Source organism: Oncorhynchus nerka, linkage group LG6, assembly GCF_034236695.1.
Source record: "Oncorhynchus nerka isolate Pitt River linkage group LG6, Oner_Uvic_2.0, whole genome shotgun sequence".
In the NCBI taxonomy this organism is placed as follows: domain Eukaryota; kingdom Metazoa; phylum Chordata; class Actinopteri; order Salmoniformes; family Salmonidae; genus Oncorhynchus; species Oncorhynchus nerka.
The window spans coordinates 54341259-54357156 of NC_088401.1; the positions used below are offsets into that span (position 1 = coordinate 54341259).

Here is a 15898-nt window from a genome sequence, read left to right on the forward strand (position 1 = left end):
AAAGGGCCTGTACAGTAGTACTGTATATGTTCATTATTATTTTGTATGTGTGGTTTCCATGACTTGAGCCAAGCCCCTTATACTGACATAAAGGAATAGTTCACTATTTTACAGCATGATGTTAGACTGTTCCTCTCCCTGAAAGTAGGCTATGAGCCATGATACATTGTAATCCATAGTTTGGTTTTCTTTAAACAGTCACTATAATCTTCAGCTAACTTTTTAAAATAATTGGAAGTAATGTGGGCATGTGATCCCCTGTGACCAAAATCACCTGAAATCAACTCAAATAATCTCCATATTTGGTTATATGTTACTTACAGTTGATTTAGAAATAAAAATATATAAAATAAATATATAAAAAATACAAATAAACATGTTCACATACCCCTATCGAAAGGTTGCTGGATTGAATCCCCGAGCTGACAAGGTAAACATCTATCGTTCTGCCCCTGAACAAGGTAGTTAACCCACTGTTCCCCGGGCGAGGGGTTGGGTGAAATGCGGAAGACACATTTCAGTTGAATGCATTCAGTTGTACAACTGACTAGGTATCCCCCTTTCCCTTTCACTAAAATGGATTTTTAGCTAGCGGTGGCTATAGTTAGCTGAAGTTTGTGGCTGTTTAAAGAAACGTAACCTGGCCCATATACGACTTTCAGGGTGAGGAACCATCTAACATGTTGTAAACTAGTGAACTACTCCTTTAAGCCAGCTCTGAAAGTATGACCTATAGTCAGATTTTCTTCAAGGGATTTTAGAGCCATGAGTCATAAGTACTGTAGCCCCATGATGGAATGTAAATCTGGGAACTTTCTAGACTTTAGCTACTCAAAATCTCTGGTGTAGGACAGACTGTGGTCTCACACATCTATTGTATTTCCGGTAGAGAATACCCACACTGACTAATCTGTAGAGAGAATACTGTCTTTAATGGGCCATAGATTTTTTTAACAGGCATCGTCACATGTATGATAGTGTTATGAGTTGATCCCTCTTGGCAACAGTGCTGCCAGGCCTCCAGTGGACCACTGTTTTAATCATTCCTCCTTTCCATCTACTGGTCTGGCCCTCCCTGCCCTCCCTCCAGCCTTCCCCACCATGGTGGATAACCACATCAGCCACAACTCAGGCATGGCCTACATGGGAGCTATGGAGCCCAAGCCCGTCTACAGCCAGCCCCCCCAGGTCACACCCTCCAGGTACTCCCCAGACCCACGTCACATGCTGGGGGAGGAAGACTTCACCAGGTCAGTACCATTTTTTGCTTGTATTTTTCTTTATTATCTCATTGTTCTACAGCACATAAATATTTTACAGGATGATATAGCTATGCAGTATAATTCACAAAAGGGGGAATTATATTTGACCAATAAGGCCCGGGGGGTGGTATATGGCCAATATACTATGAGCTGTTCTTATGTACGACGCAACGTGGAGTGCCTGAACACAGCCCTTAGCCGTGGTATATTGGCCATATATCACAAACCCCTGAGGTGCCTTATTGCTATTATAAACTGGTTACCAATGTAATTAGAGCAGTAAAAATAAATGCTTTGCCATACCTGTGGTATGCGGTCTGATATACCATGGCTGTCAGCCAATCAGCATTCAGGGCTCAAACCACCCAGTTTATAATATGTTGTTTACCATGTGAATGTAAGTTTTAAGAGTAGTTTTGACAATCCAGGGTTAGAGTCACTTTCTCGTGTCAAAATAGCACAGGGCCACCAGAGCGCAGTAAGAGAGCTTTTTGTTGTGAACTTTAGAATATTAATTATTTCATTTTGGTGTGGTGACCATTGCTTTACCTGGCGTTCCCCGGTGTTGTGGCTTTCTTTGGTGATATGTATGTAGATTGATGTAGTTTAGTGGGCCTCCAACAGTGTGGCAATGTGTTTGTCTCTGGTTGACTAGCTGGGCAAGGAGGGTTCAGTTTTGTCTGAGGTGGCAATGTATAGCCCAAATACCTCAAAGAAGCCCTCTCATCCCAAAGTCCCTCCTCCTTGTTCTGTCTTACGACCTCTTGGCCAAACACTGAAACAACATTCATAGAGCTTGATTTGAGAGCTCCAGAGTCACCTTAAAATCCCGAGCTATTGTGTGTGCATGTGCAATGTGTGGCAATGACTGTATGGTTCATGTGGGCGTGTGTTTATGTGTGTATCCGACTGTGTAGTTTTGCAATGTTTGTGTGTAGCAGTTTCTATATATGTGCATGTATGTATGTATGTATGCGTATTTGTCCTGTGTAATTGTCCCGTATACTGTACATGTGTGTTCTGTGTTTGTGTCCTACTCAAGCCCCATTCACTGTGATTTCTGTACTCCCCCACCAGGCCTGAACCTATTTACAGTGTCATCCACAAACAACCTGGGGACAGCGGGGTACCCCTGGGTCTCTACAGCGGGGGGATACCCCGGGACACAGGCTACTGTTCTGGCCAAGGCCCAGTCCCCTCCTCTGGCAGGTACTAACCCAGTGGCGTCGCTTGGTCCGCTTAGCTAATCTTACTAACTAGCTACAGCCCTGTGTTGTCCTACCTTCACCCGCCTCGCCACACCTGTATCTGGGCTTGGCAGTAGACTGTGGTGCCTGGAGACAGGGGAGAAGTGGTGATAGAGGGGGATCACCATGGCAAAGGTTTAGGGACATGGCTCCACTTTGAGACTAGAGGAGGAGGAGAGATGGCAGCAGATAGAAGAACAAAGGGATGAAGAGAAATGGAAGTTAGGAGGGAAAAGGAGGAAGGAGTGCTGTTTGAGCTGACAGAGCTCTCTTGTAAGGGAGGGTGTCCCATCTATGTCTGATAGAATCTATCGGTCTGCGTGTAACAGTCTATACATGTCTTACCTCCATGTCTGCTCCTGCTTTTAATGTTGGTGGTCATACTCACAGTATACATCTAGAAAAGCCTTTACAGTGCCCTGTGTCACTTTTGTAAGGTTGAAATAACCACAGCGGCTTCGATAATGATCTGCTTTGACTACCTGTCTAAGATGGATAACATCTGAAACAGCCCTCCCCCAAGTCAAGTGTGAAAGTGTTCTACCGGTATTGGTTTCATCCTTTGTTTTGTATATCCAGAGTTAATATTTAATCGTTGTTTTTCCTACACTGGCATGCTCCATTTTGACTTCACATCTAACCTCCATTTACTTATTGCTCGTGTTTCTAAACACCATTTTACATTAAGAGTAAAAAATACTATGTGCTAATAGTGTTAAATCATCAAACTGATCATAAATATGAATTAGAAACAGAAGCATTAGTACAGTCCTGAGCTGAGAGCAGCCCTAGCCTGAGCCGGCTGACTGAGTTATACCTGCCCTTCACAGAGACACACGTCTCCACAGGACCGCTCGCTGGCACAAGCTGCTCAATTCCATCTGGCAGGAGCCGAGTCTAACCAAGGCCCGAGTCCCCAGCCAAGCCACTGTCATTGTCCTAGCTTCCCTACTGAAAACCTCTACGGCAGATATATGGACAGAATGTCTGTTAGTGTGTGTCTGGCTTGTTTATGAGTGTGTATTTAATGTAATCTACCTGTCTCTGTGTGTGTAGAGTTGATTCGTTTTATGTGTTGTTGTCATATATTTGTGTTGCGTGTCCGCTGTCTGTCCTACCTCCCTCATCAATCACCATGTAGTCATGGATGAATGCCTTTGTTGCTCGTTGCATGCCACGGTATTTATGATTGTGTAGAGTATGCGTGCCTAATCTATGTCAGTGTGCATGGATGCCTGTGTTTGTGTGTGTGTGTGTACAGAACATGCCACCAGTGCCAGTGTGTGTGCATACAGTATATGCTTGCATGCAGGTGTGTGTGTAGACAGACTGAGGGGGTAAAGTGAACAGATCATTTTGGGAGGAGGTGTAACTGGAGGCTGTCACACACACACACACGCGCACGCGCAGCACAGCACAGGAATGTTTTGCCTGCTGCTGTCCTTATGTAAATATAAACACTGGGCTGTGGTTTTACCATAAATGTATTGGGAAGTGAGAGGCTTATCCAGCACGGGGCAGCAAATGAGGAGTGCCGGACATTCCTGCAGCTGTCGTGATTCATCTACACTCTGGGAAAACCAGGCCATGCACCCAGGTCCACCCCCCCCCCCACCCCCCTCCTCACAAAGGCAGCCCACGCTGCCAACATTAATCACATACACTGATCTACTCAGACATTTCCTCATAATGTGCTGACGCATAGACACACACACACACATTAATGTTGGCTCCCTCACGTTGCAATATAACTCATACACACACACATAAAGACACTTGTTGGTATACATTACATGCATACCCACCCAGACAACACACACATCAACACACATGCCCCTGGTCTACAAACACACACATGCCCCCGCTCTGTCCTCCAGGGCCTATACAGTATGGCAAGTCTGCTTCAAACCTAAACAGAAAGACGTTGTCACGGATGACATCATCCCAACAGACTTCAAGTCCAGTCAGACTAGATCAACGTCTAGATGCATCAGATTCCCTGCTGTCGGATAGGAGAGAGACCTCCCTGCAGCCCAGGAGGATTTGCATAGGATTTTATTCTCATGTTTTTTATTGGAAGATGATTATTCTAGTGTAAAGCGAGGGCTTCCCGAGGAGTGGAGCTAGACTCAGTCAGAGAGAGAGGACCGGAATTGTCTGCCCTGTGTCCATCTGCGACACCATGCGTCCCCCTCAGTGGTGCTGCCATCATCTCAGACACATTCACCTCTCCATCTGACACTACGACCTCCTCTCTGCATGGTGGAGGATATTCTGGAGACGGAGAACCTACGACACCATTCTGTCCTGAAACAACAGGCCCTAGATGAGGAGGGATACATGTGCCATTAAACCCCTACAACTCATCCAGAACGCCGCAGCCCGTCTGGTGTTCAACCTTCCCAAGTTCTCTCACGTCACCCCGCTCCTCCGCTCCCTCCACTGGCTTCCAGTTGAAGCTCGCATCCGCTACAAGACCATGGTGCTTGCCTACGGAGCTGTGAGGGGAACGGCACCTCAGTACCTCCAGGCTCTGATCAGGCCCTACACCCAAACAAGGGCACTGCGTTCATCCACCTCTGGCCTGCTCGCCTCCCTACCACTGAGGAAGTACAGTTCCCGCTCAGCCCAGTCAAAACTGTTCGCTGCTCTGGCCCCCCAATGGTGGAACAAACTCCCTCACGACGCCAGGACAGCGGAGTCAATCACCACCTTCCGGAGACACCTGAAACCCCACCTCTTTAAGGAATACCTAGGATAGGATAAAGTAATCCCTCTCACCCCCCCTCCCCCTTAAAAGATTTAGATGCACTACTGTTCCACTGGATGTCATAAGGTGAATGCACCAATTTGTAAGTCGCTCTGGATAAGAGCGTCTGCTAAATGATGTAAATGTAAATACATACCATGCTATGTGAAGTAGAGACCATTCTAAACAGCGGCCCAATCACCACGGTAACCAACGACCGACCCCTGGATCTAGAAGCCCTCATCCCAAATCACATGTTATTGTTAAAGTCGAAGCCTGACCTACCCCCTGCAACCTTTCAAAACAACTACCTGTACATCAGACGGCATTGGAAGCAAGTCCAGTACATGGCCGACACATATTTTGGAAGAGATGGACACAGGAGTACCTGCCAGTACCTGCAACAAAGTGAAACGCAGCTTTAGTGAAGGAGATGTGGTTCTGGTCATGGACCCCACTGCACCACGTAGTGCATGGATACTCGGAAAGGTTCTTGAGACCCAGCCTGATTCCAAGGGGTTAGTAGGTGCAGTACGCTTGAAAACAGGAACCAACATTATAGAAATGTAGAAATGTAGGCAAGTCAGTTAAGAACAAATTCTTATTTACAATGACGACCTAAACCGGCCAAACCCAGACGACGCTGGGCCAATTGTGCGCCACCCTATGGGACTCCCAATCGCAGCCGGTTGTGATACAGCCTAGATGGAAAGTGCATTCAAGTTCAGTAAAAGATTGAATCACTCTGTGTGACTGTGTTCGTCGACAGACTGTCTCCACCTCCTCAAAAGTCTCTCTAAATCCCTCTCATTATTTATTTCTCTCTCTCTCGATTTCACATTAAATACAATTGGGACTGGTGTGTAGGAGCCAAATAGGTCATTTTGTATATTTGCATGTTTTCAATTCATGATGCATGTCTGTTTTGTGTGTTTGCCATTAATCCCCTGTCAAGTGTGTGTGTACCCCCTCTACTGGCCAATGGAGAATACAGTTAAAAGGCATACATTCTCCAAGGCCTACTGGGAGTGACTGGAATGGCAGCACACAGTCTTTTGACCATACCAGACCATGTGTACCATGCTGTTTGTTTCTTTAGTTTAATGATCAGAATTAGTTTTGGTAGAATTGTGTACACTTTTGTACCCATGTATTATTATTTTTCAACTTGAATCAAACTCTGGACATTGGATTTGTCTGCGTCAAGACTAACATTTCACCACTCTCCATTGTGGCTAAATGACTAGAATGGAAATTGTATTGGGACAATTTTATTGGACAATTTAGCCACTACAGGAACCATATGCAGATATCTTAGTATACAGTATGTCACTTTTGTTTTTATAGGCTGTGTGACCTTTTATTTATCCAGGTTAATCTCGTTGAGATAAAATATATTTTTCAAGTGAGACCTAATGACGAGAATGGTGTTTGTTTTTGAGTGTGCGTCTTTGCTGACCAATACCACAACCTGAACTGTTTAGCTGGGCGCTATCAGAGAGTAAAGAATGCTATTGGCCAGAACTGTTTGCCCTGAGACTAGATACTGTAAACACAACAGGAATCTACAGAGCAGTGCAGCAGGTGAGCTAATCAATAACTTGGTGTTGTTCTTCCATTGTAAATGCGCTCAACCTTTGACTGGTAAGCTTTGAGAGCATCACAGGGATATATACACATTAGCAGCAAGCTTCTATGGCCCTTCTATGGCCACTGGAAACCATTCATAGATGGGGGAAAGATTAGAACAGGGTAATCATAGTTCAGGATCAGTTGAACGCCTGAGTTAGTCTAAACTGTTAATCATTCATTGCGCCTGGTTTATTCTTAGCCGCTCTGAGAGGCTTGAAATATCTTGAACCGTCTGTCGCCTTTTCCATGTCAAATTAGAATGAAATAATAGGTCTAGGAGGAGAGAGGCAGTGGCGGTAGAATCCACTGGAGAATGTGAAGGTGAAAACTAGAAGGACAAGAGAGCAGTCTTTCTTTCATCTATATATACCAGCCCTCCATACTTTGGGCTTGTGAGCCTGCTACAGAGAGAGAAAGAAAGGGAGCTAATGTTTAACACTGAGACTTGGTCTGTCTGTCTGCCTATGTTTGTGGAAAATGTTGGTCCGCAGTGTCCACCATTAATCAGCCAAGCAGAACCAATTACTGGGCTGAGGCGAGGGAGAGCCAGAGCAGAGTGCTGGGGCAGCGCGACCCGCTAAACCCCACATCTCCATTCAGAGCATTAGGACTGGGCTGCCTCAGCCTCTGCCAAAACACTGAGGGGAGGGGGATGGCTGGTTACAGAGAGGGAGAGGCAAAGCGAGAGAGGGAGAGAGAGAGAACAAGAGCCAGAGCGAGTGGGAGAGAGAGAGAATAAGATAGACAGGCCCATAGAGGCATGGAGAGAGGAGAGGGACAGGCATAGAGAGTAAAGGTTTTATAGCACCATAACGGTTTACATTCCTGGCGTGGATGAAAAAACAGGGGAAGGGGAGTCAGGTCCCAGAATTGCCCAAGCATTTTTTTCATGATTTTAGGATTCCATACATGTGCTGGCACAAAACACACACACACATTTACTTGAGAGCATCAGCACTCAAATAACTCAAACAGCATGTAGTCTGAAGGTCTTCCCATCAACATCCCACTCCCGCCGCCTTTTGCTGTGATACACAGCCCTCTGAGCCACACAAGGGAAGCCTGGGCAACAAAATGAGGAAGCTTGGAACGGGGGAACCTACCCTGGCTGTTTCCTGTAGGATGTGGTTCTGTTCTGTAGAGATGGCTCTGGTCTAGTCTGTGTGGGCGGGTGAGGTTTAAGTCTTGTCCTACTCCTCATCAGCAACAGAATGTAACAGCCAACAAAGTGGAACTGTATCTCATCACACAACATCCTGAGATTACGTCTGTACACAGCGAGCCTCAACCAGAGCTCCTCTCACAAGCAGGGCAAAGATAGAGAGTGGGGTCAGGGGACTTTGAGACGTTGCTTGGAGTTGACGTAATAATGTACCACAGTCAATAGCCACCATGTTTGCAGTGAACATCTCATCCTCCAGCTCACCCCAAGCGGCTGAGGAAGTGACTGTCATTCAGGAGCAAACACAGGATCCTCAGGTAACCATGGTGATGCATGTGTCTGAGTTGGAATGGTCCAATACTGTCTGGTCCGATGTGCGGGGTACAACGATCTTCTTGTGTCGCTGCATGCGGTTATTTTTAAGATGATCTCTCTCGTGTGCTACTCACGTTTGTTACTCCGTTGTGTATGTAAGGGTGATATTGTTTTTCAAAAAGGTATTCATCCTTCAGAAATATATATAGAAAGGAGCCTCTGCAAGGCAGAATTGTACATGGATGACAGAAAGAAAAGGAGAGTGTGTATGTGTGTGGTCAGTATGGGCTTATTACATCTCTGACTCATCCTCCCATGTGGGAACAAACCTAATGCAGTAATTGCAAAAAAGACTTGCCTACTATAGTTCCTGACTTTCACTGCCAAACAGGCTTTATTCACATGCTCTAATTTGAGACTATGGGCATGAATCTTAAATGTATAGACTCTCAATTGAGGAAATGTATAATTTAAGGGTATTGTAACAGTCCAGGATGTACTGATATGGGTTTTAGATCATGAGATATTTATGTAAGTACCATCCAATCATTGCTCTTCAGTCAAAGTGCCTTTCATTTATGTTATTAAACCTTTGTGAAACCATATAAAAACGTACCATGCCTCTTCATATGTTATAATAGAACAATCAGGGTTGTTTTCAGTCAGGACCTGAAACTAACGCTAGGAAAGTATGTATGCATTTGCTCCCATTGATGTAAAAAGGGTCTCTACAGCAACTTGGAGCACAGCCATTAGGGATTGAGTAGGAATTGTTATTGTGGACCGCAGGCTGAGTACTAGAGCGAAGACCACTAATGGGAACCATGTGGAGAGTTTTGTTGAGACGGGCTCTCTGTGTGTGTGTGTGTGTGTGTGTGTGTGTGTGTCAGCTTCTAGGGCATCTGCGGTGTGTCTTTGCCTTACAGTCTGAGGCATGTTCTCAGAAGTCTTTTGATGGTCCCTAGCAGTGGTTTGGCCTCTCCAGGATCCTCAGTCCAACACAGTCTGGAATTCAGCCTGCCTGATGATGACTCACAGCGGCTAAAGCTAAAACAGAGCTGCAGCAGGGGCAGTCAAGTGTGGGGCTGCTGCTCGGTGTGTGTGTGTGTGTTTCAGGGGGCAAATTGTTCATCCAAAGACGGCATGTCTTGGTGGGCCCTGTTGCGCCAAAGCATTGTTCGAGGTGAAGTCGAATCATAATCATGTTCTTCCTATAGGCCTATTACCAGTGTAGTTCAGCATATTTGAAAGTGCTGTCTGTATTTAATTTCCCCTTTCTCATTTTTTTCCCCGTTCCATTTGTGGAAAGGATGTTTATTACTTATTTGAATGCTGGGATTGTTTCCTCTGCAAAAGCATATGAAAGTGTTCACTTTCAAAAATGTATAGAAAGTACTACTCTTCAGGCTCCGCTGCAGCATATTCCAAGGATTGTATACTTACTGCAAAATGAGAGATGTATGTGTCACTTTTTCCAGAATACAAGAGAGTCCCATGTATGAACAAATGTTGGTGTGGGCTGTTTCCTAAACTGCCTCTGTCTCCCCTCTTGTCTTTTTGTCTTTCATCCCTTTTCCCTCTCTCTCCTCCCTCTTTTGCTCTTCGTCTCTTTCTCAACTTCTCTCTCTCCCATTTTCTCCCCTTATCTCCATTCTCACACTCTCCGTCTCTTTCCTGTGCTCCCAGTCCCGCCCTGCGCCCTGACGCTGTCGCTCTGTTTGGCAGGGAGCCGCGGAAGGTGCTGCTTCACAAGGGCTCCACAGGGCTGGGCTTCAACATCGTGGGCGGCGAGGATGGAGAGGGCATCTTTGTCTCATTCATCCTGGCTGGAGGACCAGCAGACCTGAGCGGGGAGCTGAGGAGGGGAGACCGCATCCTCTCGGTCAGTGGCTTATCGGTCCTCGCAACGAACGAACCAGCCAGCTAACCTGTGGCAGGGCTTACACATCTGAGATATTTGCTTAAAACATACTTACAGCAAGTTGCAAAGCTTCTACAGTAGTTAGTGCTTTGTCATAATGACATATATAGCTACAGCTGTACATGGTTTAGCACTGAAGATTTACCATCAAAGACTTGCCTTTACAAATAGACAATTTTAGCAATGTAGAGAGGAACAGTGCTGGTTTGTCCATTGACCTGGTAATCAAGGCTCCATGGCTGAGGTCCTGCCCTGTGCTGTGTGTCTCAGGTGAACGGGGTGAACCTGCGGAACGCCACACATGAGCAGGCAGCTGCAGCGCTGAAGCGGGCTGGCCAGACAGTCACCATCATTGCCCAGTACCGACCAGAAGGTAGGAGTTTCTCTCACTCACACACACACACACACCAAAAACCTTGGCCAAGCCAGTCACACGCACCATCGTGCACATGTTGATTTTGTCTGTGGACAGGTCGAAACACACATAAAACATTCATGGACATTTAGCTAGCTTGTGCTGCTAGTTAATTTGGCCTGGGAGATAAACATTGGGTTGTTATTTCACCTGAAATTTATATAGTTTTTTTTTTTTTGCTGGATCTTTGGTGAATTTTGACCGGTAGTCATACAAAATCATATGTTTCTCTACTTTGATGATTAATCCACAGATAAAATGGGAAACCTAGTTATCTTTCATTAATCTCTCCTCGCTTCATCTTTCAATCACCCACGTGGGTTAGTATGCTCGTGAAAACCAATGAGTAGATGGGAGAGGAGGAACTTGCAGAGCGTCGAGCAAGTTCTATTTTAGCATCTGGCTACGCAGACGCTCGAGCAGTTTGGAGGAAATTATTGAATAACATGTACACTGAACAAAAATGTGAACATGCAACAATTTCTAAGATTTTACTGAGATACAGTTCATATGAGGAAATCAGTCAAATAAGGAAATCAGTAAATTGGAATAAATTCATTAGGCCCTAATCTATGGATTTCACATGACTGGGGATACAAGATATGCATATGTTGGTCACATATACCTTAAAAAATAGGTCGGGTAGGGGCATGGATCAGAAAACCAGTCAGTATCTGGTGTGACCACTATTTGCCTCATGCAGCGCGACACATCTCCTTCGCATAAGCGAGCCTCCCAAGTGGCGCAGTGGTCGAAGGCACTGCATCACTACAGACCCGGGGTCGTTCCCAGGCTGTGTTCGGGAGTCCCATAGGGCGGCGCACAATTGGCCCAGCATTGTCCGGGTTAGGGAAGGGTTTGTCTGGGGGGGCTTTACTTGGGTCATCGCGCTCTAGCGACTCCTTGTGGCAGGCCGGGTGCCTGCAGCCTGACCCCGGTCATCAGTTGAATGGTGTTTCCTCCGACAGATTGGTGTGGCTGGCTTCCAGGTTGAGACAAGATTGAAATTGGGTTAAAAAAAAAGAGGTAAAACACTAAAAATAAATAAAATAATTATTGATCAAGCTGTTGATTGTGGCCTGTAGAATGTTGTCCCACTCTTCAATGGCTGTGCGAAGTTGCTGGATATTGGTGGGAAATGGAACACGCGGTTGCACACGTCGGTCCAGAGCATCCCAAACATTGTGGCATGTTTGGGGAGTATGCAGGCCATGGAAGAACTGGGCCATTTTCAGCTTCTAGGAATTGTGTATAGATCCTTGCAACATGGGGCCATGCATTAACATGCTGAAACATGAGGTGATGGGGATGGATGGATGGCACGATAATGGGCCTCAGGATCTCATAACGGTATCTCTTTGCATTCAAATTGCCATCGATAAAATACAATTGTGTTTGTTGTCCGCAGCTTATGCCTGCCCATACCATAACCCCAATACCACGGGGCACTCTGTTCACAACGTTGACATCAGCAAACCGCTCGTCCTCACGACGCCATACACGTCATCTGAAATCTGCCCGATACAGTTGAAACTGGGATTCCACCATGAAGAGCACACTTCTCCAGTGTGCCAGTGGCCATCGAAGGTGAGAATGTTCCCACTGAAGTCGGTTACGACTCCTAACTGCAGTCAGGTAAAGACCCTGGTGAGGATGCAGATGGGCTTCCCTGAGACAGTTTGTACAGAAATTCTTCAGTTGTGCAAACCCACAGTTTCATCAACTGTCCAGGTGGCTGGTCTCAGACGATTCCGCAGTTGAATAAGCCCGGATGTGGAGGTCCTGGCGTGGTTACACGTGGTCTGCGGTTGTCTGGTCGGTTGGACGTACTGCCAAATTTGCTACAACAATGTTGGAGGTGGCTTGTGGTAGAGAAATTAACATTCAATTCTCTGGCAACAACTCTGGTGGACATTCCTGCTGTCAGCATGCCAATTGCACGCTCCCTCAAAATTTGAGACATCGGTGGCATTGTGTTGTGCGACAAAACTGCACATTTTAGAGTGGCCTTTTATTGTCCCAAGCACAAGGTGCACCTGTGTGTTAATCATGCTGTTTAATCAGCTTCTTGATATGCCACACCTGTCAGGTGGATGGATTATTTTGGCAAAGCAGAAATGCTCATGGAACAGGGATGTAAAGAAATTTGTGCACAACATTTCAGAGAAATAAGCTTTTTGTGTATATGGAACATTTCTGGAATCTTTTATTTCAGCTCATGAAACATGGGACCAACAATTTGCATGTTGCGTTTATATTTTTGTTAAGTATATGTGTACATTTATTTTTCATCACTTGCTCACACAACGTGTCTGGTCTAGTCAGGGTGTAACCCACATACTTTACATTTTAGTCGCTGTCATCCAAAGCAACCTCAAGTCAGTTTATGTGCAGTAGGGGGCTGCTGAGCAACTCCACAAACAGCTCATTCTTGCTTCTACTTCCAAAGTCATCTTGATCTTTATGTTGTGGAACAGATGTGCTGAATAATCATCTTGGTCTTACTGAAGACTGAGTTACATGAGGGGCATACAGGTGGTCTAGTTAAGCAAACCAGCGCTTACAGTATTTGTATTTCTTACTTTAAAGTGTAGACCTACTAATATAAATATATACTCAACAAAAATATAAATGCAACATGCTACAATTTCAAATGTTTTACTGAGTTAGTTCATGTAAGGAAATCAGTCAATTGACATAAATTAATGATGGCCTAATCTATGGATTTCACGACTGGGGATACAGTATTGCGTCTGTTGGTCACAGGTAGGGGTGTGGATCAGAGAAGCAGTTAGTATCTGGTGTGACCACTATTTTCTTCATGCAGCGGGACACATCTCCTTTGCATAGTTGATCAGGCTGTTGATTGGAGCCTGTGGAATGCTGTCCAACTTCTCTTCAATGTCTGTGCGAAGTTTCTGGATGTTGGCGGGAACTGGAACATGTTGTCGTACACATCAATCCAGAGCATTCCAGACATGCTCAATGGGTGACATGTCTGAGTATGCAGGCCATGGAAGAACTGGGACATTTTCAGCTTCCAGGAATTGTGTACAGATCCTTGTGACATGGGGCCATGCATTATCACGCTGAAACATTAGGCGATGGCGGCAGATGAATAGCACGACAATGGGCCTCAGGGTTTCGTCACGGTATCGCTGTGCATTCAAATTGCCATCGATAAAATGCAATTGTGTTTGTTGTCCGTAGCTTCTGCCTGCCTATACCATAATAACCCCACTGTCACCATGGGACAGTGTCCCCAACGTTGACATCAGCAAACCGCTCGCCCACAGGACGCCATACACGTGGTCTGCGGTTGTGAGGCCTGTTGGACGCACTGCCAAATAATCTAAAATTACTTTGGAGGTGGTTTATGGTAGAGAAATTCACATTAAATTCTCTGGCAACAACTCTGGTGAAAAAATAAAAACGTAAAGGGGGATGCCTAGCCAGTTGTACAACTGAATGCATTCAACAGTCTTCCGCATTTAACCCAAAGGTGTGGACCTTCCTGCAGTCAGCATGCCAATTGCAAACTCCCTCAAAACTTGAGACATATTTGGCATTGTGTTGTGTGACAACATTTTAGAGTGGCCTTTTATTTTCCCCAGCACAAGGTGCACCTGTGTAATGATCATGCCGTTTAATCCGCTTCTTGATATGCCACACCTATCAGGTGGATGGATTATCTTGGCAAATGAGAAATGCTCACTAACAGGGACGTAAATAAATTTGTGCACAAAATTAGAGAGATATAAGATTTGTGTGTATGGAACATTTCTGGGATTATTTGTTTCAGCTCATGAAACATGGGACCAACACTTTACATGTTGCGTTTATATTTTTGTTCAGTGTACACTATAGTAAAACCAATGTTTCAGAACCACGTGACATGTAAAAGAAACGTGTCCAAATATGTTTAAACTACTGCAGTGCTATAAGCTTGACAACATGCAGCCCTTACCTGGTCTGGTTTTGTTATCTTGAAGAGAGTCTGGTTTGCAAATGAGGACAGTAATAGAGCGTTGTGTGATTGGCTGCTTGTGGCGGGATTCAGATTCCGCTTACATTCGCTGTACATCCAGGGTGAAGTGTAGAGCCAATTGCAAGTCGGGTAACCGAAGGGCTGTGTTGTCCTTTCCCCTATTTCAAGTCCAAGCCCCTGTGTGCAGTGTATCCGTCTTTGTGGTCACTGTACTCGGGAAGGAACAAGGAAACCGGAGTGAGGGCCGGCAGAAGGACGCGAACATAAATACAGAGCGTGCGCAAGGAAATAGCTAGCCTGCTAATAACGTAGTAGGGGAAGAAAGGAAAAGGTGGAAAAACAGGAACTTTCTCGGCATCACCCAAATGTGGAGGGGGGATGGGCATTAATATACCACGGGCTGTGAAGTAACACAGAATTGCACCGAAAAGAGGTGAGGAAATGAACAGGAATAACTTTTCTCTCGTAAATAATACACTGGCATTTCATTGGAACCAGGCACACACGTTGTCGGTACGTGTCTTTTGTTATCGTCTTGCAACCTTTCTGAGTCGGTTAACGACAGTAACTTGCCATTATAGCTAGGTATGGTTTTCTGTTGCCCATCCAAATTGCGTGGTAAACTCAATTGATTAGCTAAGCCTCCTACGTGGATTAGTTCCTGTTTTCCCCCTTTGGTAAATGCTATTCTTAGCTAAGGCCGATGCAAGGGTCAGTGTGGAATTAGCTAGATACAAACTAATGTAACATTAGATTATATGCCGCTAAATTACTTTAGCTAGCAATGTACCCTCGGCTCGCCAGCTTCCACCAAAGGTAGATACCTAATTTAGCTGGCTAGTTCATTAATTTAACTACCTGGTTAGTTAGCCAGATGAATTAACAGACGCAGTCTAGCTTGTTGGCTGTGTCAAGAGGGTAGCCAAAAGTGTTACTGTAGGTAGACTTATTCGTCAGCTAGGTACAATTATAGCGCAAGCGCTTGTAATGTCCAAGTAGAGCCACAGGACATATCTAAATTACTGCTGTTCTTATTGATTTGTAGACACGAAAGGCATATTTGCTCATTGGCAGAAAAGATAGGTTCGTTTTTAAAAATGATTTTATTGCCCAGTCCAGGGACCATACAGTATGTTAGCAAAAAAGTAACGTCTTCTCAACGTTTACAAATGAACCGATTTGGTAGACGTTATTTTGACCTCCAGAA

General features: G+C 45.2%; 1 protein-coding gene across 5 annotated transcripts in view; it reads left to right on the forward strand.

Moving 5' to 3' along the window:
* Nucleotides 1-15898, forward strand: part of LOC115130645 (disks large homolog 3-like) — a 123534-nt gene that overhangs the window by 74180 nt on the left and 33456 nt on the right. For 3 of the 5 annotated variants that reach the window (XM_065019675.1, XM_065019677.1, XM_029661988.2), the window contains 3 exons: nucleotides 1091-1250; nucleotides 10054-10249; nucleotides 10559-10661. In XM_065019675.1, coding sequence (XP_064875747.1) covers nucleotides 1091-1250; nucleotides 10054-10249; nucleotides 10559-10661 — 459 coding nt within the window. The remainder of the gene's footprint in view (nucleotides 1-1090; nucleotides 1251-10053; nucleotides 10250-10558; nucleotides 10662-15898) is intronic. The other 2 variants (XM_029661992.2, XM_065019676.1) reach the window with 1 other exon arrangement.